Source organism: Populus trichocarpa, chromosome 2, assembly GCF_000002775.5.
Source record: "Populus trichocarpa isolate Nisqually-1 chromosome 2, P.trichocarpa_v4.1, whole genome shotgun sequence".
Classification (NCBI taxonomy): domain Eukaryota; kingdom Viridiplantae; phylum Streptophyta; class Magnoliopsida; order Malpighiales; family Salicaceae; genus Populus; species Populus trichocarpa.
In genome coordinates, this window is record NC_037286.2 from 7,477,057 (window position 1) to 7,502,803 (window position 25,747).

The 25,747-nt window shown below is 34.3% G+C and overlaps 4 protein-coding genes across 6 annotated transcripts; 3 read left to right on the plus strand and 1 right to left on the minus strand.

The window, feature by feature from the left end:
- Positions 1-4,163: 4,163 nt before the first annotated feature.
- LOC7467184 (bet1-like protein At4g14600) lies at positions 4,164-9,268 on the minus strand. The gene is made up of 5 exons (XM_052450916.1): positions 9,189-9,268; positions 8,424-8,447; positions 8,236-8,359; positions 7,303-7,359; positions 4,164-6,873 (listed from the first exon to the last, which is right to left on the minus strand). The coding sequence occupies exons 1-5, from the start codon at positions 9,266-9,268 to the stop codon at positions 6,712-6,714; spliced, it is 447 nt and encodes a 148-aa protein (XP_052306876.1). The 3' UTR covers positions 4,164-6,711.
- On the plus strand, positions 4,230-6,389 carry LOC7461806 (uncharacterized). Its single transcript, XM_024596289.2, has 2 exons — positions 4,230-5,273; positions 5,822-6,389. The coding sequence occupies exons 1-2, from the start codon at positions 4,230-4,232 to the stop codon at positions 6,224-6,226; spliced, it is 1,449 nt and encodes a 482-aa protein (XP_024452057.2). The 3' UTR covers positions 6,227-6,389.
- Positions 9,269-12,036: 2,768 nt separating the features above from the next.
- On the plus strand, positions 12,037-14,088 carry LOC7461807 (uncharacterized). The gene is made up of 6 exons (XM_002301043.3): positions 12,037-12,372; positions 12,553-12,651; positions 12,818-12,859; positions 13,045-13,174; positions 13,398-13,499; positions 13,781-14,088. The coding sequence occupies exons 1-6, from the start codon at positions 12,046-12,048 to the stop codon at positions 13,846-13,848; spliced, it is 768 nt and encodes a 255-aa protein (XP_002301079.2). The 5' UTR covers positions 12,037-12,045; the 3' UTR covers positions 13,849-14,088.
- Positions 14,089-15,886: 1,798 nt separating this feature from the next.
- Positions 15,887-23,179, plus strand: LOC7467185 (pyridoxine/pyridoxamine 5'-phosphate oxidase 1, chloroplastic). 3 transcript variants are annotated; one of them, XR_002980587.2, is made up of 15 exons: positions 15,887-16,112; positions 16,218-16,415; positions 16,511-16,549; positions 16,631-16,798; positions 16,887-16,992; positions 18,084-18,250; positions 18,388-18,630; positions 18,815-18,903; positions 20,359-20,409; positions 20,511-20,601; positions 21,664-21,768; positions 21,852-21,922; positions 22,167-22,262; positions 22,640-22,756; positions 22,858-23,179. XR_002980587.2 is itself a non-coding variant. In XM_024596173.2 (14 exons), the coding sequence occupies exons 1-14, from the start codon at positions 15,975-15,977 to the stop codon at positions 22,704-22,706; spliced, it is 1,629 nt and encodes a 542-aa protein (XP_024451941.2). In that variant the 5' UTR covers positions 15,887-15,974; the 3' UTR covers positions 22,707-23,179. The 3 variants fall into 3 exon arrangements, 1 of the variants encoding a protein (XP_024451941.2); XR_002980588.2 differs by having other exon boundaries at positions 22,945-23,179; XM_024596173.2 differs by having other exon boundaries at positions 22,640-23,179.
- Positions 23,180-25,747: the final 2,568 nt, after the last annotated feature.

The window sequence follows — 25,747 nt, forward strand, 5'->3', positions numbered from 1 at the left end:
CGCCAAGTTTACTCAATATTTTCTATCGAAGGTCTTGGCCATGGTGAGCCAGGTGATGGCTCGATCGACACCTAACGTTAAATTGAGACTAGGAGTCAATGAAGGAACGAAACAGTAAAGCCCACACAAATCAAGTCCAGTCATACAGCTAGCATGGTGAAGAATAAAATAAAAGCTGGGCTTGCCATGCTGGGCTTTACAACTATGGTACGCATCCATCGGATCTCGTCCTATCAGAAGATTATTTTAAGATAGTGATCAAATCTCCTCCGATCAGAAGATATGCTTTCAGGATCAATATGGGATTTCTTCATATCAAAAGATGTTTTCACTATCATCATCAGATCTCTTCATATTGCGAGATCGTTTTATGGTCGCTATTAAATTTCATCTTATCAAAAGACCATTTCAAGATTAGCATCAGATCTTGTCCTTTAGGAAGGCTCTTTTAAGATCAAACTGGGATTTCTTTTCGTCAGAATATCCTTTCATGATCTCTCTTCGGATCGTAAGGCTATTTTGTAAACCCGTAAGAGAAAAATGTTTATGTCGAGGGGTGAAAATGCCTAGTAATTAGTATACAATCCTCAAACAAAATAAGTAAAAAATAAAATAAAGCAAACTCATACTAAGCGCTTTGAATGATTAATAAAAGAAAGTTATCCGCGGATAAGTTTGCTACTAAAACCGTGAGGTTCATTATTTCTATTTAAGAACCTATTCCATGACTATTTTCTAAAACCCTCTTACATTAAGAATTTTTGATATATTTTTCATTTACTCTCAGTGATATGAGGAGATTTAAAATTCTTCCACACCTTAAAGTTATCCGAATCGACTTTTCTCTTAGTATAGATATATGTGTTATAATAGAAATCATGCAATATGATTCAAAAATTCTTTAAACAAAATAAATATACAAAAAATCATAATTTCATAAAAAAAAATACTTCACACGGTAAAACTTATCTAGTTTCGTTATGATTTTCCAAAACTCGCCTGGCTGTCTCAGAATTTGCAGCATCGCACCAAAAAAATTTCTTATAATTATTTTTGTAAAATAATTAGTTTTTAAATTATTGATTATTTATATACTAACCTTAAACTTCTCTCACCATTTCTCAACAAAAGGCATCCATTCAAAATGATCTCTAAGCTGGCTCCGTCGAAGCAAAGTCACTTTTTATCGCTGTAAATGCAGGAAATGCGGGAGGGAGAAATAACTTGGTGTCTCTTGTATGATTTGTTGGTTGAGAAAGCATGCTGTTTTCTTTACTCTGTGATGTCATCAGATAAATAGTACGGTCAATGTTATTGTATGAATTGACTTCCGTAGACGAGGCGCTACGTAACACAGAACTAAGATCAAATGCTCTTTACAAGCTCTTTTTGTAATTATTAGTTGAATTATGTCCTCAAAGCTTATCTTATGCATATGAGATGTCGTTTTTACTCTCCTGCAGATCAGACCTTATCTGGTTTGGCTGGAAGTCCAGCATATGCTGTCCCTGAAGTTCCATTGGGAAACTATTCTGAGAAGGTCGACATTTGGAGTGCTAATGTCTCTTCCTACATGCTCTGTTGGTCGTAAGCCTTCCATTTCAAGCTGACTCCTTATAGGCTGGTTGAGGCAATCAAGAATGTCCAGCTTGATCTTCACACAGGGATAGGAGAGTCAATATCGAATCCTGCACGCGATCTGTTGCAAGGATGTTGACAAGGGATGTATCAGCCAGGATCACCACAGATGAAGTACTTGATAAATATCTGAGACACAATGAAATAAGACGACGGACATATGATTGCATTTTGTTTTCTCTTCTGGGTTCACATGTCTGCTCGTATTGTGGCACTGGGTTTTTTGTTGCAATTTTATCCAACTAGATGGGTAGGACTTAGACTACTTAGTGACAACTTCTTTAATGAGTGGCAGTTTGCCTTTTAAGAGAACCTCACTCTGTAGTTCCTTGTCTGCTTAGCAGCACCTTGATGACAAGGTTTCTAGGTGATTGCCTGTGTTTATCTCCTCGACGAAATCTCTATTGTATACTTGTCTCAGAGGTCTTTACATCTCTGGGAAGTAACCCCTCTGACTGAAAGAAGAATTTTCAGCTTCCGTGCTTTGCATGTGGTGAGCTGCCATTTAAATTAGATTGATGGTGCGTGATGCATCCTTATATGTCAAAAAACCTAATAATTCTTTGCAAGTTTCCCTAGTGTGAAATTAGGTTTTCCTTCTTGGTTGCTTGTTTCCAATTTAATCTCAATTTCTAGTAACTCCTCGTAGGTATAGTAGAAAGTCCTCAATTCCCGGCCTTAAGGTGCTGGATTCTTAATTAAAGGCTACTCCAAATTTCCTGAGTTGTAATTTAAATCTCGTTCTTTTCTTCCTGCGTCAGTTTTTTATAGTGTACATTTGTTTGAGATTTTAACAAACTTCTAGAACTTAAAGAGTTACCATTTTCACTAGGTTTACAGTCCATGCAACCTTGTCTTCTCGCAAACGTGATTGTCAAATCCATTTTCACCGAGCTCTTGTTAACTCTCTCGATTTATGCATGTTTTGTGATCTTTGATAAGTTTCTTGGACTCTATAATGGTGGAAAGTGGAGTTTTTCATAAATTTATTGCTGGTTCTGCTGACTAAATTGACTGTTAACTAGTGTCTTCCCAGGGCATCCATGATTTTGTTCTACCCAGAGCACCTTAAAGATACTGTCCATCAGGTCAAAAACAAAGAATCAAGTTGCAGAAACTTCGTCCCAACCTGCAAATGCACCTGTTAGAGTTGGCTGTCCCGAAGAGGACTCAAATCAGCTTCCATCTGATAGTTAAACCTGCAAGTCAGAAGAGCAGGACGAATATGAGCAAAAGAGGAGTAGATGTGGACCCACTGGCCCAATAGAGCCAGAGTGATCATCTAACATCACAGCGAACAATTTGTGTAGAGCATTTTGATTCTGCTGACAGATTAACACCACTAACGTTGCTCATCTCCACTGTTTTGTGAGCTGGGAGAGAAGATCTGAAACAGCCACACCTTAACTCCAATTTTCAGTGGGCACTGGGCGAAGATGGTTACAGAGAAACTTAACCATAGCTGGTAAATATGGTGTCATTTCTTTTTTATCAAACATGACTGTAATTTCTTTCAGTAGCCATGTTCTCGATTTAACTCCAATAATGTTTCTAGACTGATTAGCTGAGAAATTTGTTGAACAGAATTTAGTAAATAGTGCCAATGAGCAATTATGATTTATGTATTGATGTCAGTTTGCATGGATTAGTTCCTTGCTTTTCGAAGTCTGTTTTGGACGTAAAATTGCAGGCCCTTTCTAATTTGTTTCAAGGATCTGTGTAAAAGGGCTCTTCACTTTGAGCTGCAGAGAAGCAATGATGTCGAAGTTGAACAACAGTTGATGCCCTCGGGATTGTAATGTATTGGCATTGCCTTCCTGATCCAATCCCTCTCAAATGCTAAACTCTGTGCCACCGTCAATTGTGGATCTCGATGCATAAAATCTTATATTATAAACAATAGTTCCCCAGGTTTTGTTTCTAAACGTCAACTGCTGAACAGGCACAGTTCGATGAACATAGGAATGTGGACCCGTAACATCTTCTATTCTTCTCTCTTTAATTTTATGTTTGTAGCAAGTTGATGTGGTTTCAATAAGGTCTAGACGTTGGAAAAGTGAATCTTTTCCTTTTTATGTCTTAATCTTATCGCTCGGAACACTAATCTTAGCCTCTCACGACTAGTTCTCCTCCGCAAGCAACATGACGTTATAATTTCATAAACACAGGGCCAGTAGCTAATTAACAAGATTGGAACATGACATCATGGACAATAAATATTTAAACGCTGCCATTCATGTTTGGGAGTGCTGCATAAAATACTAGTTTATAAAAATTTAATATTTAATATTTTTTTTATCGTTTTAATATATTAATATTAAAAATAATTTTTTAAAAATAAAAAAAATATTTTAATATATATCTAAAAAATTAAAAAACAATTAAGGTACGAGAGAAGCTGGCAGTAAAATAATCCTCATCGCTGGACCTGGAGGGGAGACTAGCTATATTTTATGCATTAACCTTTGACCAATCACGATTAACAGAATTGTTTGTCAGGGCCACTTCAATCTCGAGAGCTCAACTCCTCACAAAAAGCCATAAAAGAGGCTACAGGTTTCCACCACTTCCATTTCAAAACTAAGTTAGGTATGGATGTGGAAAAGACCACCAAAACATTTACCAAAAAGAAGAGTTCATGTCACTCAAACAAGATCATCACATGTGTTTTTCTACTGCTGCTGATTCCCATACTCGTGCATTTGCAAGCTTCCCCTTTCTATTTCTTTTCCTCTCCCACTGCTACTTCACGAGCTTTCTTCAACAAATGGAAAGGAATAGCACTTGACGCCTCCGCTGGTCCTTCTATCCCCAAAAACAGTGACGGTTTGATCTCAAAGCTCCGAGAGTCAGTCACTTTCCTACCCCTGAAAGATCTGAGGTTCGCTGAAACTGCCATGGAGGGGAACACTTGGTTTATGAGCTCCTTGAACGACACCCATGAGGCGAACGAAGCTGAATACCTCTATTTCCCTTCACAAATGTCCAAGGGGCGGCTTCTATGCATCAAAGGACGTCACGCGACAGATGGCACCAAGAACTCATACGCCTTGGTTTGGCCAGAAGCTCTTCCAGACTCTGCCACACTCATGAAGGGCTTGACCTTTGTGTCAGACACATTCTATGATTATGGCAATTTGTGGCATGGATTGACTGGTATGGCGCCCTTTGTTGGTTGGTCTATGAAAAATAAGTGCCTGAATCCTACAAGATGGGTACTGTTCCATTGGGGAGAGTTGAGGTCTAAAATGGGGTCATGGCTACAACACCTAATGCAAGCTAACTTTGGAGATGTTAAAATTGAGGGATTTGGAGGAGATGGGCCGTACTGCTTTGAGAAGGCAGTTGTGATGAGACATAACGAGGGAAGTATGGGAAAGGAAAGGAAGCTTCAGGTTTTCGATTTGTTGCGATGTAATGCTAGAAGATTTTGCGGTATAAGCCCTGAAGGGAAGGGACAAGAGACCAATGAAAGAGGTGAACCGATTATAAGGCTGACGCTGCTCATGAGGACAGGTTCAAGGTCATTCAAGAATGCAAGCGCTGTGACAGACATATTTGCACGGGAGTGTGCAAAGGTGGAAGGCTGCACATTCAAGGTAGCTCAGTCAGAAAATCTAAGCTTCTGCGACCAGGTTTGTTTCTTTTCCTACTCTTTTTACAGTGAAAAAAAGACGATATTTTCAAAGAGAATTCATGCAAAACATAATATACCCATTTTTCTCTCAGAAAAGAAAAAACGATACTCATCTTATGTTACTCTCTGACACTCATCTTATATTTTACTGACATAGCCCCTTCATTGTTACTGAGAAATCAAATTATCCAGCGTTCAATTTCTTATGAACAAATGCTAGTGATCATGACGTTAAAATCTCTGGCTTAGTCAGGGACAGCTGCGGGCAGTAACTGGTTAGGTTGGGAGCAGAACTAATTCAAGCGAATGCCAACATAATCGAACTTCTACATACTCATCCGATTGGTCGAATGAAGAACATATAGAACATTTTGCAACTTACTGCTCATTAAGTTTACTTTGCTAAAATTCTCTCTTGTACATGCTTACTAAACAACATGCAATGACAGTAGCAATAAGCCAACCGGAATTAATAAAAAGCTCGATGGTTCGAAATGTCTTGCTGCAATCTAGCTCATTCTCTTAACAATTGTTTTCATCATTCAGGTCAGAGTAATGACTTACACCGATGTTGTCGCATCCCCACATGGTGCTCAATTGACAAACATGCTTTTCATGGACAGAAACAGTAGTGTGATGGAGTTCTTCCCTAAAGGATGGTTAGAGCTTGCCGGAGTGGGTCAGTACGCACATCACTGGATGGCAGACCAATCTGGCATGAATCACCGAGGTGCATGGTGGGATCCACTGGACAAAAAGGAATGTCCATTTCCTCAACAAGATCTAGATTGCTTTAATTTTTACAAAAATGGGAAAGTTGGTCACAATGAAACCCATTTTGCAGAGTGGGCAAGAATTGTTCTCGACCAAGTTAGGATAAGCAAGATGCAAATTGCCACTAGGAGTCCCACTAACAAGCCACAGCCAAACTCAATTGCCTGCAAGTGCTAGTGTATTTGTTCACTTGGCATTTTACAATCTTATAATATAGGGCACAGTTGAATGGTAACAGCAAAATTTGACGAAATAATGCTTTGTTCTTGTACATGAGAAACAAGAGGAAAACATGCCGTGATATTCTCTTTATATAGCATTCAACTACAATTATAAGGAATTTTTCAAATGTCGCATTAAAATTGAAGAAGCTGCGGGGAAGATTTACGATTGAACCTGCATTTTAACTCTTTTTTTTTTAATTAATGTGGGTGTCCGGACCAGTTTGCGCGTACATCGACTAATTCCACGGGTCTTAAAGTTAACGATCATGTAAACCTCCAATACCCCTGAGGTTTGTGGGATTCGAACAGGTAATTTTTAGAAAGCAAACCTAGATCCTAACCAGTTAAGCTACACCCCTCAGGGTTCCTGTATTTTAACTCTTGATACATCCAAAGGATGGGCATTGCTTTAAAAGATACTTTGGTGCTCAATAGACCTCATCTTCTAGACATTTTGGACCACAGATAAACCACCAAGAAACCAAACAGTGCAAAAACAACCACATGAACAATATGGTTTCCACCATTCTTGATGATACTCTTGTTTAATTTCCTAAGGTTGTTCTTCACACCAACTTGAGCTTTCATCACAGTCATTTGCTGTTATGTCATTCAAAGGAAGCTTTCAGAAGGCAGTTGCAGATTTTTGTAATGGACCAATGTTTCATTTATCCATTTCCTTTCCTAAAAATAAATATTCAACATTTCAAGTTGTTTTCTGTATCTGAGAATCAGTATTTTCAGTAATGGGCAGATAACTGTCCTCTTCTTTTACAATATAATGCGCTATCTCTAAAGTTCAGTAATTTTATCCACCATTTCCTTGCCCTTTTAAAATTTCACACGGCCATTGTGTTTTGTTTCAATTTTTTTATTAAAAAAAAAAGGGTTGAAATAAGCAGACTAACAATTCAAAAAGAAATCATTATATCATAGGAGTGGCAACGTTGAGCAAACCAAAAACAAAAAGATGGCAGAGGTTAATGTGCACAAATGGAAAAAAAAAAAAAAAAAGGTTTAAGCATATACCAGAGTCTCTAAGAAATCCTTCTCATATTTTGCTTCTGATTCTATCTCTTGAGCCACCTACACCATATGATTAAATTGGAGCTTGAACATTACAACAGAGGAAACTTCAAACAATTCTGCACTCAAACTGACCACATCAGATGGTAATGTTAAATTTCAAATGGAAAGATCTTCATCATAAAAATATGCGAACAATATAAACACAGAAAAACCATCAACAGCAGTTTTTATTTTTGCAGGAAATGTGCCCAAATTCCATACGACAACAAACACAGACCAATCCTGGCTTCGATTGCCAAGAATGGCATGCATGTACTTCCTCAGAGTCTTTAAAGCAATCAATCCACCATAATTCCTTCTTCACTGGGAAAAACCCCAAGAAAGGACCTTATCTTGTTTCTTCTTTTATTAAATATAATAAAATATCCAATAACAAATTGACAACAGTTTTGTAAAATCCCATGAAAGAACAATTTCACAAACCCAGAGTTGATCAATCACAGACATCTTCAACTATGACCAAAGATCATAGAACTTAGGGTCTTCGATACAACCTTGACGGTCTTTTTCTCACTCCACGACTCATCTTCCTGGCATGCACAGTTAACATTTCAAATGCACTAGAAAGCCAGCCTATACTAAACCAGTAGGAACAGATGTCATAAAAACAAACCCCGAAACAACATCTTACATGGCAAGGAGAAACAGCAAGTGGAGCTGCCCAAATTTGCAACACAGCCAGGCTTGTTTATTTGATTGAGTATTAGAAAATCTAATCTTTAATAAATCACTCCATTTTACAGCCCTCGAGCAAAATATTAGTTCAACAATACAGAAACATGTCCGCTTTTTTCCAGAGGAATTGCTTTTCCTTCATTAAGCAAGCTCAACAATTTTTATATATATAAAAAATAAAAATAAAGAGGAGCTTACGTTTCTTAATTGCCTAACTTGGCTACGAAGGCCAGTGATCTCATCGTCCAAATCCCAATGGATCGGGTCAATCCGCAATTGTATTTCATCGGAGCTCGCCACGGGTCTCGTGCTAAGTCCCTCTCTACAAACATTTGAAAAGAATTAATAAAGGAATCATAAACCCTAAATTTGAGAATAACAAATACCTTGATCTGTAAGGAGCAGCGCCTCTTTAAAAAGAACCGCCTCTTCGGTTCAAACTAGCCTCCGTTCAACAAAAACTTTTTTCCTTGAAGCAAATTTGAGTGGTGAAGCCAAATTAAAAAGGCCGGAGATTTGCGCGACTTTTAAAATTCGAAAAATTGGCGGGTGGCGTTTTTTCGAGCGAGTTTCGAAAATTTTACATTCCACGTATTAATTATTTTTTAAATAATTTTAAAGAAAAATAAATAAATATATATAAAATTTATAAACTATTAAAAGTAATAAAAATATTTTCAACGAAGATTTATTTTTTAATTGTATTTATTTTTTCAAATAAATTTATAAAATAACTAATAAAATATCATTAATTATTTCATACCATTATAAAATTTCCTATTTTTAAGTGTATCAATAGTATTTTTTTCTCAAACAGTAAAGTGCATTATTTACTTGGCTTTGATTCTCAACTTACACGTGCAATCATCTCGTGATTGTGATCATACAATAAAGTTATTTATTATAACTTTGATCGTGGTGTTTATATATTTAGTTTTGAGAAAGAAACTCGATGAAGATGTTTTATATCTTCAACTATGCTGGAAAAGATATATTAAAGTTTAAAAATTATTTTATTTTATTTTATTTTGAGTTTTTAAGTTAATTAGAATATACTTTGTTATTATAATGGGTTTATAAAGGTTTTATGTACTTGGGTTAAAAATATTTGGAATCTAGATTATTGGATTCAAAAACTTGAAATCAAGTACTCGAGCCCCCTCATGTAATTGAAAATGTTGGTAGACAAATGTGCATCATTTGCCCGAATGGGTGATGCGGTGTCTACCATTTAAGAAAAAAAATATAAAAATGTGCCCCACCACCCTACCCTACCCTACCCCCTCTTTTTTAATCCTTGGGTGCTTATGCTCCGTGTTGAGAAAAGATTCCTACCTAGTTATTAAACCTGATGTAGAGGTTAATCTAGTTAAGAGATTGGTCCGAATTTTATAAGTCAATCTGAAAAAATTAAAAAAATTAAAATTTTAATATTTCATAAGAAAAAATCCATGTAAATATAGGTTATACATATCGTAAACAATAGAATTTAAAATAATATTTTAAAAAGTTTTTTTATCTCACATTAAAAAGATATTATGTTAAGCTTTTAAGTTGAAGTATTTAAATCAAAAAAAAAATTTATCCCACGTTGAATAAACATAACTTTTTTATTGGGAACATAGAGTATATAAATTAATAGGTTTCAAATCCCACATTGAAAAAACATAACTTCTTTCATGGGAATATAGAGTATATATACGAAAGAGTTTCAAATCCCACATTGAAAAGATACTATATTATCCTTTTAAGTTAAAGTATTTAAACCAAAAGGTTTTTTATCCCATATTGAAAAAACATGACTTTTTTCTTAGGAACATAGAGTATATATAGTTATATACTAATGGGTTTCAAATCCCACATTTGAAAAGAAAAAAAATATCAGGTCTCGTTCTGGTTCGTCCGGGTCATGGGTCGACCCGCTGGGTTGCCAAGGTTTGATCGGGCTGTTGCCCCAGCCGGTCTTTTAATAAACCCGGACCGGTCTAGCCACCAGGTTGACCCGCCGGGCCGGGCCGAGTTTAATAACATTGATTCCTAGTGGTAGGAATAGGATACCTAATGTTCGTATCTTTTGGTAATTTCCCCTGTTCCCAACCACAAATACTTGATTTTGTGTTTCGTAAATGTCAACAATTACTTGAACTCCACTTAACCAAAAATACCTAATCACTTAATTATCTCTTAACTACTCTTAAATTCTAAAAAATCACTTATTCTTAAGATTATAGAATTTTAATAATACTAGAATTCCTGGGGACTCTAAATTTATATAGATCTAAATCCTAACTGACGTTGAATTTTAATAGCAAACTTGTTTAGTTTTAAAAAATATCTTAAACTACAATATCTAACACAATCTAGGACTGCAAGAGGAAACGTTTCGAATGAAGATCCAAATGGTAAGAGAAGAGTACTCCACCCTTGCACAAGTCTAGGACTGCAAGAAATTAAGCAGAGGAGAGAACTTGTGAGGAAAATACGTGTCCAGATCTGGGTTGATCCGAAACTTGTAAAGGAAGGAAATCAAGATCCAACGGATAAGAGAAGGCTACTACAAACAGCTGTGTGGGACTGGGAGGGTTCTCACAACTCACAAGTATCAAAAGGGTTTTTGGCTCGGCAGCTCAAGACTCGGAGCCAAGCCCCCAGGAGAGAACATCATGGAATGTGAAACACAAGAAACTTTTTTAAATAATATTAGCGTCTTTTATGGGAATACACACAATTACATTTTCTTATATAATTTAAATTAATATTTTTCCTATGAAAACTCTTTTTTATTATCATATAATTAAATATATAAAAAAATTAAAAGTGCCCATCATCACAAGGTTAAATATCTCCACTTGTATTTATTTTTTACTTTCATGTTTTATTTTTTAGTTAGCATCAACAACATTTTTTTGATGATTTACTAGCTTATTGAAAAAAAAATTAAACTCACACATTAACTTTTAAATTTTCAATTAATATTTTTTTATATTAAAAAATGTTTTCACGATACATACTAATTTTCTCTCATGTTAAAAATTAATTTTAAAACAACCATCTAGGTGGTGGCCTAGTAGTAAGAGCTTGGGACCAAGAGGTTTGCTCCCTCTGTGGTTTCAGGTTCGAGACGGCCACTGGAGGCTTACATGGTCGTTAACTTCAGGGCCCGTGAGATTAGTCGAGGTACGCGCAAGCTAGCCCGAACACCCACGTTAAACTAAAAAAAAATGTAAAACGGGTAATTGACTAGTTTTTTATACGGTGAAAAGAGTGTTAAATTCGTCCTTGATTTTCCTTTTTGGTGGCTTTCTGTTTTTTTTGTTTTTTTTTTTAATTCGGCGGCCTTTTCCTTTCTCACATGGTCAAGTCAATTGGAAGCTGTGTGATAATTAAATTCTCTAATGCACAGTAACCTAAGAACAACTCAAGGGACGTGGCAAAAGAAAAGTAAAAAATAAAAAAAATATTATTTTAATTTTTCAATGTTTATTTCATGTGCTCTAAGTGTACTGCTAAATAAAATATCTAAATGCCTTTTCTCTTCAAATAAATGGTACTTCTATATATTTAGTCAAAACCAATAAAGTAAGGTCAATAAAAAAAAATAAACCAATTAAATACTGTGTAGGAAAATGACATTGATTTTTTTTTAAAAAAATAAAACACTTATTCTTACACTTCAATAAAATTAATTTTTCAAATAGGTTTTTTTTATTAAAATAGACATAACAAAAAAAATTATATTTATATTATTTAAAATACTAATTTATCAATTTGACTCTTCAAAACAAAAACAAAGAGATGCTCTAAGATGTATATTTCCATTACCCATAGATCACAACCTTTAGTCATGTCTGACGCACATCCTCCACCATCGATTAGTTTGACCTTCGAGGAATCCAATGCTGCCCAATAAACGACTTTCACTGTCAAACAAATTACACGCGTTGTTTGGAAGTTTCCATCAATCCATGTCCATCAACACCCTTCTCGTAAACGCAGAAATAACACGCGATGTCTGGCTATAAATTTTTGCCCTCCAAAGCCACAGGTATCACAGCCTTTCTCTCTCCTATAAAAAATCCCCAGACAGAGAGAGGCATCCCCAAATTTTGCAATATGGGAAGTGAAGCTGAGATTCCTAGAAAGCCCAGGTTTTTATGCCTTCATGGATTTAGAACAAGCGGAGAAATTCTGAAGACACAAGTGCACAAGTGGCCTGAATCAGTGCTTCAAATGCTCGATCTTGTTTTTCTAGATGCCCCTTTTCCTAGCCAAGGAAAATCAGATGTGGAAGGAATCTTTGACCCTCCTTATTATGAGTGGTTCCAATTTAACAAGGTCCAAATCCTTATGCATCAACTGTATAAAGTTCAATGAAAGAAATTTGATTTTCGAATAATCTTTATATCTAAAAAGATAAATTTATATTGTTTCTCTATGGTTTGATTTTGATACTCGGTTTGTTTTGGTATATATTTGTTTTTAATTTGAAGAGATGTTTGGTGTGTTTTCTTCCAGGAATTCAGTGAATACACTAATTTTGATGAATGCCTTGCTTATATCGAGGATTTCATGATCAAGAACGGACCCTTCGATGGCCTGCTTGGTTTTTCTCAGGTGGGTGAAAAACTGTATTCTTTATCTGTTTCCACATATATAAAGATTCTATTTGGTTGCAGAGAAAATGCAGAAAACTGTGATGATTCTTGTTGTTTACATTTTACTCATGGCTAATTTAATATCTTCATGTAACTTATTCACTGGATGTGCATAAATGATACAGGGCGCAATTTTATCGTCTGGGCTTCCCGGATTGCAAGCGACGGTTAGTTGAAGTTGCTCATTTTTTATTTTTTAAATTCTAATTTATTTGTTACAGATGAGAGGCTTGAAACCCGACATCTCTAGGAAGGAGAATATGAATACAAGTCACTGGCAGCCTCTAGTTTATTAATAGAATTATAATAATGCTAGATGATTTATTGGGCTGTTTGCTGTTTCCTTTTGCAGGGTGTGGCTCTAACCAAAGTGCCCAAAATAAAGTTTCTGATAATAATTGGAGGAGCTATGTTTAAGTCACCATCTGTGGCTGAGAAAGCATATGATTCCCCAATTGAATGCCCATCCCTCCACCTTTTAGGTATCTTATCTCCATTTATTGTTTCTTTCTATCAGTATAGAGTTCCATATCTTTTGCCATTACTCCTTTAGCAGCATTGATATGTACTAATGAGGCATTTCGGGCTCGTTGTTTATAAATGAAACGGTTAACAATCATTGTGAAAAGAATACAAAACAAAGCTGTATATAATTGAATTCAGAAAGAACATATTTGCTAATGTCATCCTGCCTGTTTGTTGCAGGGGAGACGGACTTCTTGAAGCAATATGGTATGGAACTCTTGAAATGTTGCGTAGACCCTGTTGTGATTCATCATCCTAAGGGTCATACGATACCAAGACTTGGTGAGTACTGAAATGTGAATCACCCTTCTTTCTGTTTTGCTCTAACAGGAGGCTCAATGCATCTTGTGCTATTGTAATAAGGGATAGATCTCCGTCAATCATTAAATCTTAAGTGCATCCTTCACATGATTTGGATCTAAAATCTTCAAGTGTAAATCCCAAGTCTTAATTGCTGATGAGGGACCCAACAACTCCTTTATCTCTCGTGTTTCTGCGTGTTGCTTATTGCATTTCTATCATTGTTATTTACTAACAGGCAATTATTTCTCTTCTTCTTTCAGATGAAAAGGGTTCGGAAACCATGCTGAGCTTCATTGACAGAATTCAAAACATGTTACTAGACAAGTAGATAATGGTGGTGCTTATTTAGCGCACCATCGATTCACTTTAAGCGGATCAATAGTGTATGATGGCTAGCCAGAGCTAGTAGTGATATTAATCCAGTGCCACCATGTATTTTTTTAATGCAATTTTACAGTTTCCGCCCCATTCATGCTCTTATTGTTGTTTCTATCTGCTGCCTTACAGGCGCTTTCTTCTGAGTGAGCCTGTGTACTGGTATTTTATGAATCCAAGTCATTATTTTCCAGACGATGATGCAGAGTTTGTATTGGTAGCTTGATAAGTAAAGTGGCTTTATCTGAATCCATTAGTTTCTGTTTGCAAAGCGAGCCCGCTCGCCATTCAATTTTACACAAGCCATGTTCTCTGACAGAATCCACTTATATAAGTAAAATAATTAGTTTTACCAGTTGTCTCTGACAGAATCCACTTATACAAGTAAAATTATTAGTTTTAACAGATGTTCGGGTTGTTTTCAGACTTGTTAAATCAACTGAGTCTCATTAAAACATTTTTTTATCTTATTTAATTTTAAATCTGAACTGAAAAAAAAATCTTATTAAAAGGTTTCAGGTTGATTCATTTTACTAGGTTTAATAAAAATGATAAATGGTTTATTATGGCTCAAGGGTTTTTTTTACATTTTTTTTTATTCATTTAACTTGGGTTGATTTGTTATTTTTACTAGTTATTTGGGCTGTTTTTTTTTACATTTTTTAAATCTATTATTTAATCCTTGTTGTTTTTTAATTTTATATTTTGATTTTAAATTTTATTTTTTATAGGTTTTAGTCTCTACATGTTGAGAGAGAAAAGAAAATTATCAAAAAATATTGAAGAAAAAAAATACTCAGAGATACGACATTTCATGAGTAAAAAAGTTAATCATAGTGTTAATAAGTTTGTTTTTTTTTTTTTAAGAAAAGCTCAATGTAGGTGGTGGTGTCCTTTGATTATATCGGAAAAAAGTAGATTAAAATCCTTAATTTTTTTTTAACTTGTTTAATTTTCATTTTTTAATAGAGATCAAATATCATTTTGGAGTTGAAAATGGATCTGAAAGTTTATTGGATGTTTCTAAATGAATTTCTTTTTTTAAAAAATAGTTTTTGAACTCGAAAAACTTGGGCTCTAATTTTTTGATAATTAAAAGTCCAGCTTGCGATAATAAATGACTTATCATTTATTAAAAATAAAAAAAACTTGAGTAGAAAAAACAAACTTATTAGCCCAGTATTGCATGATTTTTTATAAAAAATTTCTCTTATTTCTTATTTGTTTAACTCTATATATTTTTTTGATATCTTAATTAATACCTTATCTCTTTTCTTGTTGTTTTTTTAAATGTTTGGTTTATCTTTTTTTTTAATAGTAATTGGTAGTTTTTTTAATTTCATAATGATTTAAACGAAATATTTTAATTTATCTTTTATTTTTATTTTTTAGAAATAAATTAAATTTACATTGTATATTTATAAAAATAAAAATTATTTGCTCTTAAAATTAATATATAAGATAAAAAATATAAAAATATTTAAAATAAAAAAACATTTGAGGTTAAATATTGGCATGTATATCTATTTATCTTTTGTTTTTATTAAAAACATTAGCCTTTTATTTTAATATTTAATTAATATTAACAAATTTATTTTTAATTTATTAATCCATATATTTTTAATTTATTAAAATACAACATCTTTATTTTCTCAATAAAAAAAGTTATAAGAAAAAAAATCCATACTACCAATAAGTTCTTCAATTACCCTAGAAATGAACTTTTAATTCTATCCACAGCACTAGGAAAAAAAAACATTCGCAAGCACTGGTTTTTTTAATTTAGATTTGTTTTTAGCCTTTCATAAATATTTTTTAAAAAATTATTTTTTTTTATTTTAAATTAATATTTTTTAATATTTTTAAATCATTTTAATACACTAATATTAAAAATAATTTTTTAAAAATAAAAAAAATATTATTTTAATATACTTTTAAATAAAATATATTTTAAAAACAACCACAATTAAACTATAGCCCGGCGTGCTAACGATCGAAGTAAAATACATTGCTAAAGCCTAAAAGGATCAATTCCATCAGGGAATTCTAGAAGAATCATGTGGGCAGCGGGCAATAACGATGACGATGGTGATTCGAAAGAGTAGCAGTAGAGCAATGACATGCTTATTTCTATCTCAATTACCTCCCACGCTCTCTCACCATAACCACTCCTTTTCCATTTACAAATCCTGTCGCTCTCTCTCTAAAACTCCCTCGGTAACTTAGCGCTCGCTCCCTCTCTCAAACCGGCACATCTCTACATAACTAACTAACACAGCCTTTAATCACACTCCTTTTTTTTGTTTGTTGTTTGTTTATTAGGATTTTCTAGGTTCAATCTGGTGTCCCACAGTCTGTGCAGCTCCTACAATTCGTTCATTTAGTTCAAAATTCAGCGAATCCAGCACCACCGCAAGAATGCAAAATCCAGAGTCCATATCATACCTAACTCAGCGAGAAGCTGCTGAAGTCGATGAGATTCTCATGGGCCCGCTCGGCTTCAGCGTCGATCAGTTGATGGTCACTCTCAATCTTTATCTCGATTTTTTTTTATCATTGTTATTATTATTATTCACAGACTCAATTTTTCATTTTGCTGCTTGTTTTTCTTTTAGGAATTGGCTGGATTGAGTGTTGCTACTTCAATAGCCGAGGTATTGCCGAATTTTTATTATTTCTATGAAATCGAGTTTATAAATAAAATTGTTATTAACCTTTATTATTATGAATCAAAGGTGTATAAACCTAGCGAATACAGTCGTGTTCTTGCAATCTGCGGTCCAGGGAATAATGGCGGTGATGGTTTAGTGGCAGCTCGTCACTTGCATCATTTTGGATACAAACCATCCGTTTGTTATCCAAAACGGACTCAAAAACCTCTTTATAATGGTCTTGTTACTCAGGTAAAGCATTCATCTGGTCTCGAATTGAACTGTTTAAATTATAGTAAAACATTGGAGTCCCATTACGATGTTGTTTTTTTTTTGGTAGTTGGAATCACTGTCAGTCCCTTTCCTTTCAGTGGAGGATTTGCCTGTGGATTTGCCTGAAGATTTTGACATTCTAGTAGATGCAATGTTCGGGTTCTCATTCCATGGTAATTACTTGTCTCAGTGCAAACTTTGTCGTGATTTTTCTATGACTGTATATACATATAAGTGTCTCAACAACTCGAGATTATTGTTATACATTCTTTATGTGAAGTATATTAAGATTGTATGCTAATGCTTGATATGCAAAATGCTGTAGCAATACTGAAATGTAGTTCTTTTCAAGTTGCTATAGTTTGGTTTATTTTTCCTTTGATATTCTATGTACTTGAGCAGCCTAGAGTGACTCTGCAAATTCAGAGGTGGAAGTAGAAAATATAAATTGAGGGCTGGCATAAAAATGTGAATGACGAACATGAAATTAATAAAATTAAACAAGGATCAAAGAGAAAATATGCTAGTTTTGGTGTACCATCAAATGCACTCCTCATATGAAACATCACGAAGTACATTTTTGGTTGGAGGGTAAAGGGGATAAAAATTACCTTTGTAGGGAGGAAAACTTTTAATGGAGGTTAAAATATAACTCAAAAAAGGGGTTAAATGTTAAACTTGTGTGGAGAGGGGTAAATAAATTTTGAGGGGGGGTGTTTTAGGTTTTGTGCCATTCCCTCTTTTTTTTTCACATATATAATTCAACACTATTATATTCCTTTTTTCATCTCCTTCTATTTTACACCAAAATTTTAAGTTATTTAATTTTTTACTATTCTATGTAATTTAAAATTTGATTTTATCTTTTTGGGGACCCATTATTATCCATAATTTTTCTACCTCGCACCAAGCGTCCTTAAGACTTCATTCTTTAACCTTTTTTACACTCTTTAACACTTCACCTTTAAATCCCAGCCACTCAACATTTCTCCTTTAAATTTTTCACCCCATACCAAACACAACCTAAGGGTCAAATTAGGAAATTTTAAAAATCAGGGGTGCCATGGTCCCCCAGTGCAATATGTAGTTCCATCCCCATGCAAAATCAACTCATCAGAGCTTAGAAACCTCAATTGTTTTATTTATTTGATTCTATAATTTGCCTGGATAACTTCTTTATCTATCATGCATCAAAATTCTTACTGCTGACATGAATTTAATCATGTTTATTATCTGACTTTCAACATTTTCAAATATTTTTCAGGTTCCCCAAGACCACCTTTTGATGACCTAATCCAGAAGCTGGTGCAATTGTGTAATTTTGCTCAAAATCACCAAAAATCCCCTGTAACTGTGTCTGTGGATATTCCATCTGGATGGCATGTTGAAGAGGGTGATGTTAGTGGTGAGGGAGTTAAGCCTGATATGTTGGTATGTTTTTAGTGGAGACATTTGTATCATACTATTACTGCTTCAATATTCTGAAAGATTGCAGATACTTTTCCAAAAAATAATCCAATTTAATTATATTCAAACCATCTTATTGATACAACTTTAGTATTATCTAGGTTTCTTTGACTGCTCCAAAATTGTGCGCAAAGAAATTTACTGGTCCACACCACTTTCTAGGGGGTAGATTTGTCCCATCATCTATTGTGGACAAATTTAAGCTGCATCTTCCACCTTATCCAGGAACTTCCATGTGTGTCAGGATTGGAAAGCCTCCACAAATTGATATATCAGCTCTCAGACAAAACTATATTTCTCCAGAATTGCTTGAGGAGCAGGTGGCGGCTGACCCCATTGATCAGGTATGAACACTGTTGTTGGCCATTTACTTAAGTATTCTTTCCCTTAGATGCCTGAGTTGACAGCATAACTGTTAACACATTGCTGTTCAGAGTTTTTCCCTCTCCCAATCTCTGCTCTTGGTCTTTCACAATCACTGGAAAATTATTCTGCTGTATTCTAAATCTGCCATTTTCTATCTTGCAGTTTCGTAAATGGTTTGACGAAGCATTGGCTGCTGGGTTGAGGGAACCAAATGCTATGGCCTTGTCAACTGTTGGAAAGGATGGAAAACCGTATGTTGCTCTTCGTTTGCTATTCATTGTTGATAGCTTGTTAAATTACAATCCAAGTTAACATGCATGCTACTTTTGAGGGTAATGATTGGATGCATTGTTTGCTTCTTTGTTTAGTGGTTCATGTGATCTGATTTACAGTGATATGGTTTCACTTCTACATCTAAATTCAGATTACTCTTGTATTACTAATTTCTTAAGAACTCATGACACAGTAAACTATAAAGAATGTTAGACCATGTATACTTTCTTAATTGGGTTCTTCAATCTGAATTTGAAGAGGGAGCTTATGGACCCACAAGGATACTTATCCACCCTTATAATTTATGGAAACTTTGAAGCTTGTGCAACATTTCTTATGGGAGTTCCAAGTAATGACTGAATTGCCACGTAAAATATAAGACTTTTGAAATAAATTCACAGATTTGATGTAGGCACCAGTACATGGATCTCTTTTAGGTGGTTTACAGGCAATTGAAAGGCACAAAACTATGTGGAGTGGGTTGGCTCCTTTGGAGTTTGTAAAAAGGACAAATGTGAGTTGGAACTAGACAAGGAAATCCAGTTCTTAGGGTTGGTGCAGGTGCTGTTTATGGTACTTTTAGAAAGTCTTTTTTTTTAATAAAAAAATTTGATTATAAGATGGATTTGGATTACAAAGGTAAGATTTCTTGGGCTTGTATGGGTGAAAAAGATAAATAATTTTTACATACCTTCCTCGGTGCGATTAAAGAAATTAATGCTATAATCATCATTTTCGGATTTCCTTGGGCATAGGACCCAATGTTTTCTTGACATCACTCCTTGGGTCAGGATTGCATCACATAATCTCATACAGATGGCTTAACAACTTGACATGTTTGTAAAACTAGCCTCCTTCCCGATTGATACCATCACATGAGACTTGTTAGGTATCTTAATTATACAAATTCTAGACTCCTAAGCTTTAACTAGAACAATCTACCAAGACTCGAGGCGTATACAAAGAACATATATACGAGTGGGCTCAGAAACTTTCAATCAAATTGAATTTTCAGCTGTCAAGTGTGATTTTAGAATCCTAACAGAAGTTGTAGATGAGTTACTCTCCATTTCTCGAAGAGTTTTGTCTCTGTTTGGTATTATCAAAAAGTCAAAAGCATCTCTTACTCTTCACTTTTGCTTCTCATTTAAAACTAACTCAGTTCTTTCATGAATTGAAAATGAAAGGATTTGCTGTTCAAACCTTTGTTCTACTTTTTTCTGTTAATAAAATGCATAGCTGGCTGTTTTGTAGAATTAATTGTCATTTTTCAATCATATTAAGGATTATGTGGAAGATCTGCACATCGAATGTTCTTTCAACGTTGTCAGATGTCTGTAAAGATGCTGGAATGACTATATGATGACTCCTTATTTATGTATAGAATTTGTTTATCTAACAGCCACCACTTGTCACGTTACTTTTTGCAACAGCTCATCAAGAATTGTGTTGTTGAAAGGAGTTGACAAGGATGGGTTTGTTTGGTAAGTGTTCTTCTGCTATTATTGGTGGCAATAGTGAGATTAGAAATGGTTTCATGACTGCTTGTGGTTTTAAAAATTGCTGCAAATTTTACCCTTTTCAGGTACACCAATTATGAAAGTCAAAAGGCGCATGAATTATCCGAAAATCCCCATGCATCACTCCTCTTCTACTGGGATGGTCTTAATCGGCAGGTATTCCATACTTCTGCTGACATGAACTTGAATCTCTCTCTCTCTCTCTCGGGGGAAGGGTTTTTTTGAGGATTTGCCAAACAGAAGGATGGTGGGAGGAATTTTATTTATATTATATTCATTGTTGTATGCTGTATGTGAACTTATGCTATATACTGATCTAGTAGACAACTGTGATGGGTATTTTACATGTGAGATTGGACACAAAGTGTAATTTCTTAAGGATTACTGAAACTAAAAAAGACCCTGGTTTTCAGTTTCATGTGCTTTCCAGTGATCGTTATTGTTGGGTTGTGGTTTACTTAGTTGCCTGCTGATAGATCTGTGCTGTAGTCTTTCTGCATGTTTTTTTCTGTCACATCTGTTTTGGGAGATTTGAAAAAACATATGACCGTGTAGTTTCACGTGCTTTTTTGTTATTCCATTTGTCCACGGGGTTGCTTTTCTTTTCTAGTTAAAGTTAGCTCAGATGATTAAATCTCAAATAATTTGTGGACTTGCCTAAAAATATCCATGTTGAATCTGGTGCTACACTTGCGGTAAATATTTAGCAGCTGCAATATGGCATCACAATTTGCTCACACTCAGTTTAATTAGTTTTATCAAACATACTGAGAATCTATCGCTGTAGGTCTGTTGTCATTGTATATAGGACATAACTGATTGTCCCAAATAACAATGCTGCATTGTTAGTTGTGGGAATTAGGTAGGAGAGGAAAAGCCGTATTTTGCCATTGTCAAGAGCATGATGTTAGCAATCCATCAATGATGCTTGTTGCCTAAGTATGACCATCAATTAACAATGAATTATGCTAAGCATGATGTTAGCATTCCATCAATCATGCTTGTTGCCTAAGTATGAACATCGATTAACAATGAATTATGCTAACCATTATCCTATATTGCATGATATTTAGGCTATCCTTCCACTCCACTGTAGGCCTGGTTCTAAAATCCATATACGGTTATATAAACATGAAGTATGCTAAGAATTATGCAGAAAATATTTTCTGTTTTCATATTGGGTCTGTTGCTTAAATGCATGATAACTGTGATTTTTAGGTACGAGTGGAAGGATCTGTGCAGAAAGTTCCTGATGAGGAATCAGAACAGTACTTTCATAGCCGTCCTCGAGGGAGTCAAATTGGAGCAATAGCTAGCAAGCAGGTTTCTTTTATTCTTTTCAGATTGTATCCAACACATCAAAATATTGGTGTGAGCTTTGTTTATCATCTTCTTTCTCCTTTCAGAGTACTAGCATCCCTGGAAGGCATATTCTGCACCAAACATACAAAGAATTAGAGGAAAAATATTCTGATGGGTAAGTTGCACTTCTCTTCGTTCTCCTCTGAGAGTGGCTTCAAATAACTAGCTTTTACAAATCTGTAATATAACTCATTTTATTATTACAAACAAGACAATATTTCTGCTACCTTTTTTCCGAAGAAAATGATTACTCTGGATTTTAAGAGTGGTGGTTAGCAATCTCTTGTTTAAGTGGGTATGGTTGTTTAAGAGGAAGTATCAATAAAATGTAGTGTTTTTTCCCTGTTGTCTAAGTGCAGAAGTTTGATTCCAAAACCTAAACACTGGGGAGGGTACAGGCTTAAACCACAACTTTTCGAGTTTTGGCAAGGACAGCAGTCTCGTTTACATGACAGGTTAGTTTCATCTCATTTCTTGTGCTGCATATTTATATTTGCATGCAAACATTGAATGGAGCAGGTTTATTAGCAATCCCCCATATCATACTTTGTTGTCTATTGTGTTTTGCTGAATGCTTGATTGCATCACAATTTTACAAAAATATAATTCTCACAGGAAGGTACTCTATTTGCATACTATGATATATATATATATATATATATATATATATATATGGAAGTATTGAGAAAAATGGATTTGAAAAGTATAAAAGTATTCATAATTATAGAAGACATGGGTATTATTGGGATTTTACACGCAAAAGAGAGTTTTGGATATCAAATGGTCTTATGGCAGTTAACTGCATAGTTAATATATGCATAATCTTTTACAGGTTGCAGTATATTCCTCAAGAAATTGATAGAAAGCTAGTTTGGAAGATTGTGCGGTTGGCTCCCTGACTAGTACTTCCAGCTTCCTCATTGTGAAGCTTGTCATTCATGATTTCATGGTATTTTGTTATCTGTTGCCTGTGTTTAGTTATTTTGGTACAAGTAGCAAATAGTATAATTATGTTCTCTTTCTTTTCTGTTTAATTGATTGTGTTGCTAGACTTCCAAAAGCCTTGTTAGTACCCAGGAACATAAATTCTTATTCAGTGAGGAACCTTGTACCGTAAATTTAGATCTTGGATCGCAGATCTATTGGCGAAATAATTGAAGTGAAAGGCATGGGTCGAGGCTGGGTTTAATTTTTTTGCAAGTTAATTGGAAGGCAAGCTATGGATGAGAAGAGACTATACTCCAAAAGTTGTGGGCGGCAGAGGTAGGCTGTTGCTGTTATTTAATTTATTGTTACAAGTATAACGTGTAATATGTTTCATACGATAGCAAAAACATATCTAAATGGTGGATGGTTGTGATTGTTTTTTAAAGAGCTTTTTATATGGAAATATATTAAAATAATATTTTTTTTATTTTTAAAAAATTATTTTTGATATTAACATACCAAAATGATCTAAAAATATTAATTTAAAAAAAATTAATTTTTTTTAAAAATACTTTTAAAACACAAAAATAAATTAAAATTTAACTAGTATTTTATTAATTCTTTAACTTTTTGCATTAGATTACTAATAGTTAAATTAAAAATATATTAAAATAATATTTTTTTAATTTTTTTTAACATTAACATATTATAACCATTAAAAAATATTTAAAAAAAATAAAAAACAAGTTCAACTATAAAAATAAATATTTCCTATTGCATCTGGTAGAGTCGTGCGTAATTTTCCATTTGTTTGTCATAACTCGTAAGGATCACCTTGCAATTAAAATTACATATTACATTAAGAGCTGGGGTCCTTCAAACTTACCAGCATATGGATTACAATAATGCCTGTTTTTTAAGTTTTGTTTTTTAATTTTCGTTGCATCCTTTTGGGAGTTGTTTTAGGAGATGGTAGTTTTTATTTTCGTGTCCAGAGCTTTAAAGGTTTTTTTGTTAGTTTTTAAAACTTTATTGGAGATTAATTTAATATAAGATATAGTTTGTATTTGTAATGAAAAGATAATTAAGATTTTATTTGTTTCATGAAAAGTAGTTTCAAGAAATTATTTTTCAAACTTTCTTATATTTATTTACTATTAGAAAAGTTGGTAAAAAAAAATTTTAATTAAAAAAAAGTTTAGCTTGGTTTTCATAAAAGTATTTTTTTTTTAATTTTGGGTGGAAAATACTATATAGCAGTTGTGAAAAATTTAAAAATATGCTATTGTTTGTTGATTATATTAAATTTAGTTCTTAATCTTTTGATTGTTATATATTTTATTTTGAATTTTTTTAACTATTTTTTAGAAATGTTAACGATTTAATATTTTTTTAAAAAGATTTTTAAAAAGATATCATCTTGAAAAAAAAATTAAGTCAAAATAATGTTTTAGATTGTTGGTGTTGTTTTTTTTTAATTTGACAGGTTTGTAGGGACATATCAAGCCAAAATAATTTGATCTATAAGATATGAGATTTAATAATAATATTAAAAAGTTTTCCATCCATCACATGAATAATTTTTTTGTTAAATTTATTTTTTATATACACAACTCGCAACATAGCCTATGCAATATACTGGTTTATCTGATTGTGCTCGAGCAAACTCTACAAAATCATGGATGTACATCGAAAGATACTGATGGGAAGTCACTTTAATTAGTGGATCTGTAAATCTTCCCCTTGTGAATGACTCCAAAATAATTGGTAACTATCGATCGAAACCAACCACTAGTGTGAATGACTCCGAAACAATTGTTCATCCAGCCATGATATCGGATGCTTGGCCTTGGAACGGGAGGAAAATCTGGCTTCTTTTTAAGCAAAAATGAAGCTACAGCTTCATTGGAGAGGGTTTCATCATCTATGTTTTGCTGATGCTGTAATATTGGCTATTGATCCTGACCAGAACTGGGCTCCACCTCGATTATAAAATATCTGGAGTTTCTTTTCAAGGTTCTTTTGACCGAACTGAAGCTGAATTCTGACGCACTACTTTATGAAAGACCATTTCGATGCAAGGTGACCACACCACACACCACTTTCTTTTCAAATGGGTCAGACCGAGAAGTGTGCGGTGAGTGGAAAATCATGGATCTCAGGTGTTACTTGTCAGGGTGAAATTCAAAGGCACTGTTTCTTCTGTTGTCGTTACACATCAACCCCACCCCCACCCCAAAGATCCAAGATCGAGCGGTGGGGGGATTTTTAGAGTTGTAAAGAGAATGATTAGAGGAGTCTCCTCTCTCTCTTTTTCAAAAATCAGTGTGTCTGAAAGTAAGGTCTACTGGCCTATGATCCATTAAATGAACTCGGAGCCACCACAAGTGGGTAGTGCTGTTCGATCACATACATGATGAGTTGTCAACAGTGAAAGAGATCATTAAGGAAATCTCTTGAAGACCATCGACTCCAAGAGGAACACCAACTATTGAAGAGCCCATCAGCAACCACTAACGAAGGTTGACCCGACGTTAAATAATAAGTGGCCACGTCCAGATCAACAAGTTGAGATGCCCTAGATAGAGCATGTTCTCATAGAAAAAACTTCGATCGCCGGGGATGTATTTGCTTTATATTCCCATTATCTCCCCGGGTCATTTTTCAACCGTCCTTTGGGAGAGAATAAAAAAGGCCTCTTTTCTTTTTCTTTTTTAAAATAAAAATCATTTTAACTAACTCCTCTATTTCCACACGTGAAATTCGGAAGATTCTTTAGCAAAAATTTGGGGGATAAAATCCTAGAAAGCAAAGTCGAGATTCATGTTCCTTTCTATAGCAGGCATGGAAAATACTCGCCCTAAACTTTGCAAGAGATGATTATTGTTTGGAGGGTAAGGATCACATCGAGGAAGATGCATTCAATTGCTTGAATCATTGTTGAGAATTGGTACAAATTGTTGAGCTGCTATACCACCATGGACACACACACACACACACACACACCATGGAC

What these genes read in the sequence shown, in the direction of transcription:
- LOC7461807 (XM_002301043.3), top strand. Translation starts at nt 12,046, where the DNA reads ATGTCTGGCTATAAATTTTTGCCCTCCAAAGCCACAGGTATCACAGCC. An exon ending in GCCTGCTTGGTTTTTCTCAG is followed by an intron (nt 12,652 to 12,817) that starts GTGGGTGAAAAA and finishes TAAATGATACAG; the next exon opens with GGCGCAATTTTATCGTCTGG. An exon ending in TCATACGATACCAAGACTTG is followed by an intron (nt 13,500 to 13,780) that starts GTGAGTACTGAA and finishes TTCTTCTTTCAG; the next exon opens with ATGAAAAGGGTTCGGAAACC.
- LOC7467185 (XM_024596173.2), top strand. Translation starts at nt 15,975, where the DNA reads ATGACGATGGTGATTCGAAAGAGTAGCAGTAGAGCAATGACATGCTTA. An exon ending in CGGCTGACCCCATTGATCAG is followed by an intron (nt 18,631 to 18,814) that starts GTATGAACACTG and finishes TCTATCTTGCAG; the next exon opens with TTTCGTAAATGGTTTGACGA. An exon ending in GTTGGAAAGGATGGAAAACC is followed by an intron (nt 18,904 to 20,358) that starts GTATGTTGCTCT and finishes TTTTTGCAACAG; the next exon opens with CTCATCAAGAATTGTGTTGT.
- LOC7467184 (XM_052450916.1), bottom strand. Translation starts at nt 9,268, where the DNA reads ATGGTAGACACCGCATCACCCATTCGGGCAAATGATGCACATTTGTCT. An exon ending in AATTACATGAGGGGGCTCGA is followed by an intron (nt 8,448 to 9,188) that starts GTACTTGATTTC and finishes TTCTTTTTAAAG; the next exon opens with AGGCGCTGCTCCTTACAGAT. An exon ending in AGGATTTCTTAGAGACTCTG is followed by an intron (nt 6,874 to 7,302) that starts GTATATGCTTAA and finishes ATGACATAACAG; the next exon opens with CAAATGACTGTGATGAAAGC.
- LOC7461806 (XM_024596289.2), top strand. Translation starts at nt 4,230, where the DNA reads ATGGATGTGGAAAAGACCACCAAAACATTTACCAAAAAGAAGAGTTCA. An exon ending in ATCTAAGCTTCTGCGACCAG is followed by an intron (nt 5,274 to 5,821) that starts GTTTGTTTCTTT and finishes TTCATCATTCAG; the next exon opens with GTCAGAGTAATGACTTACAC.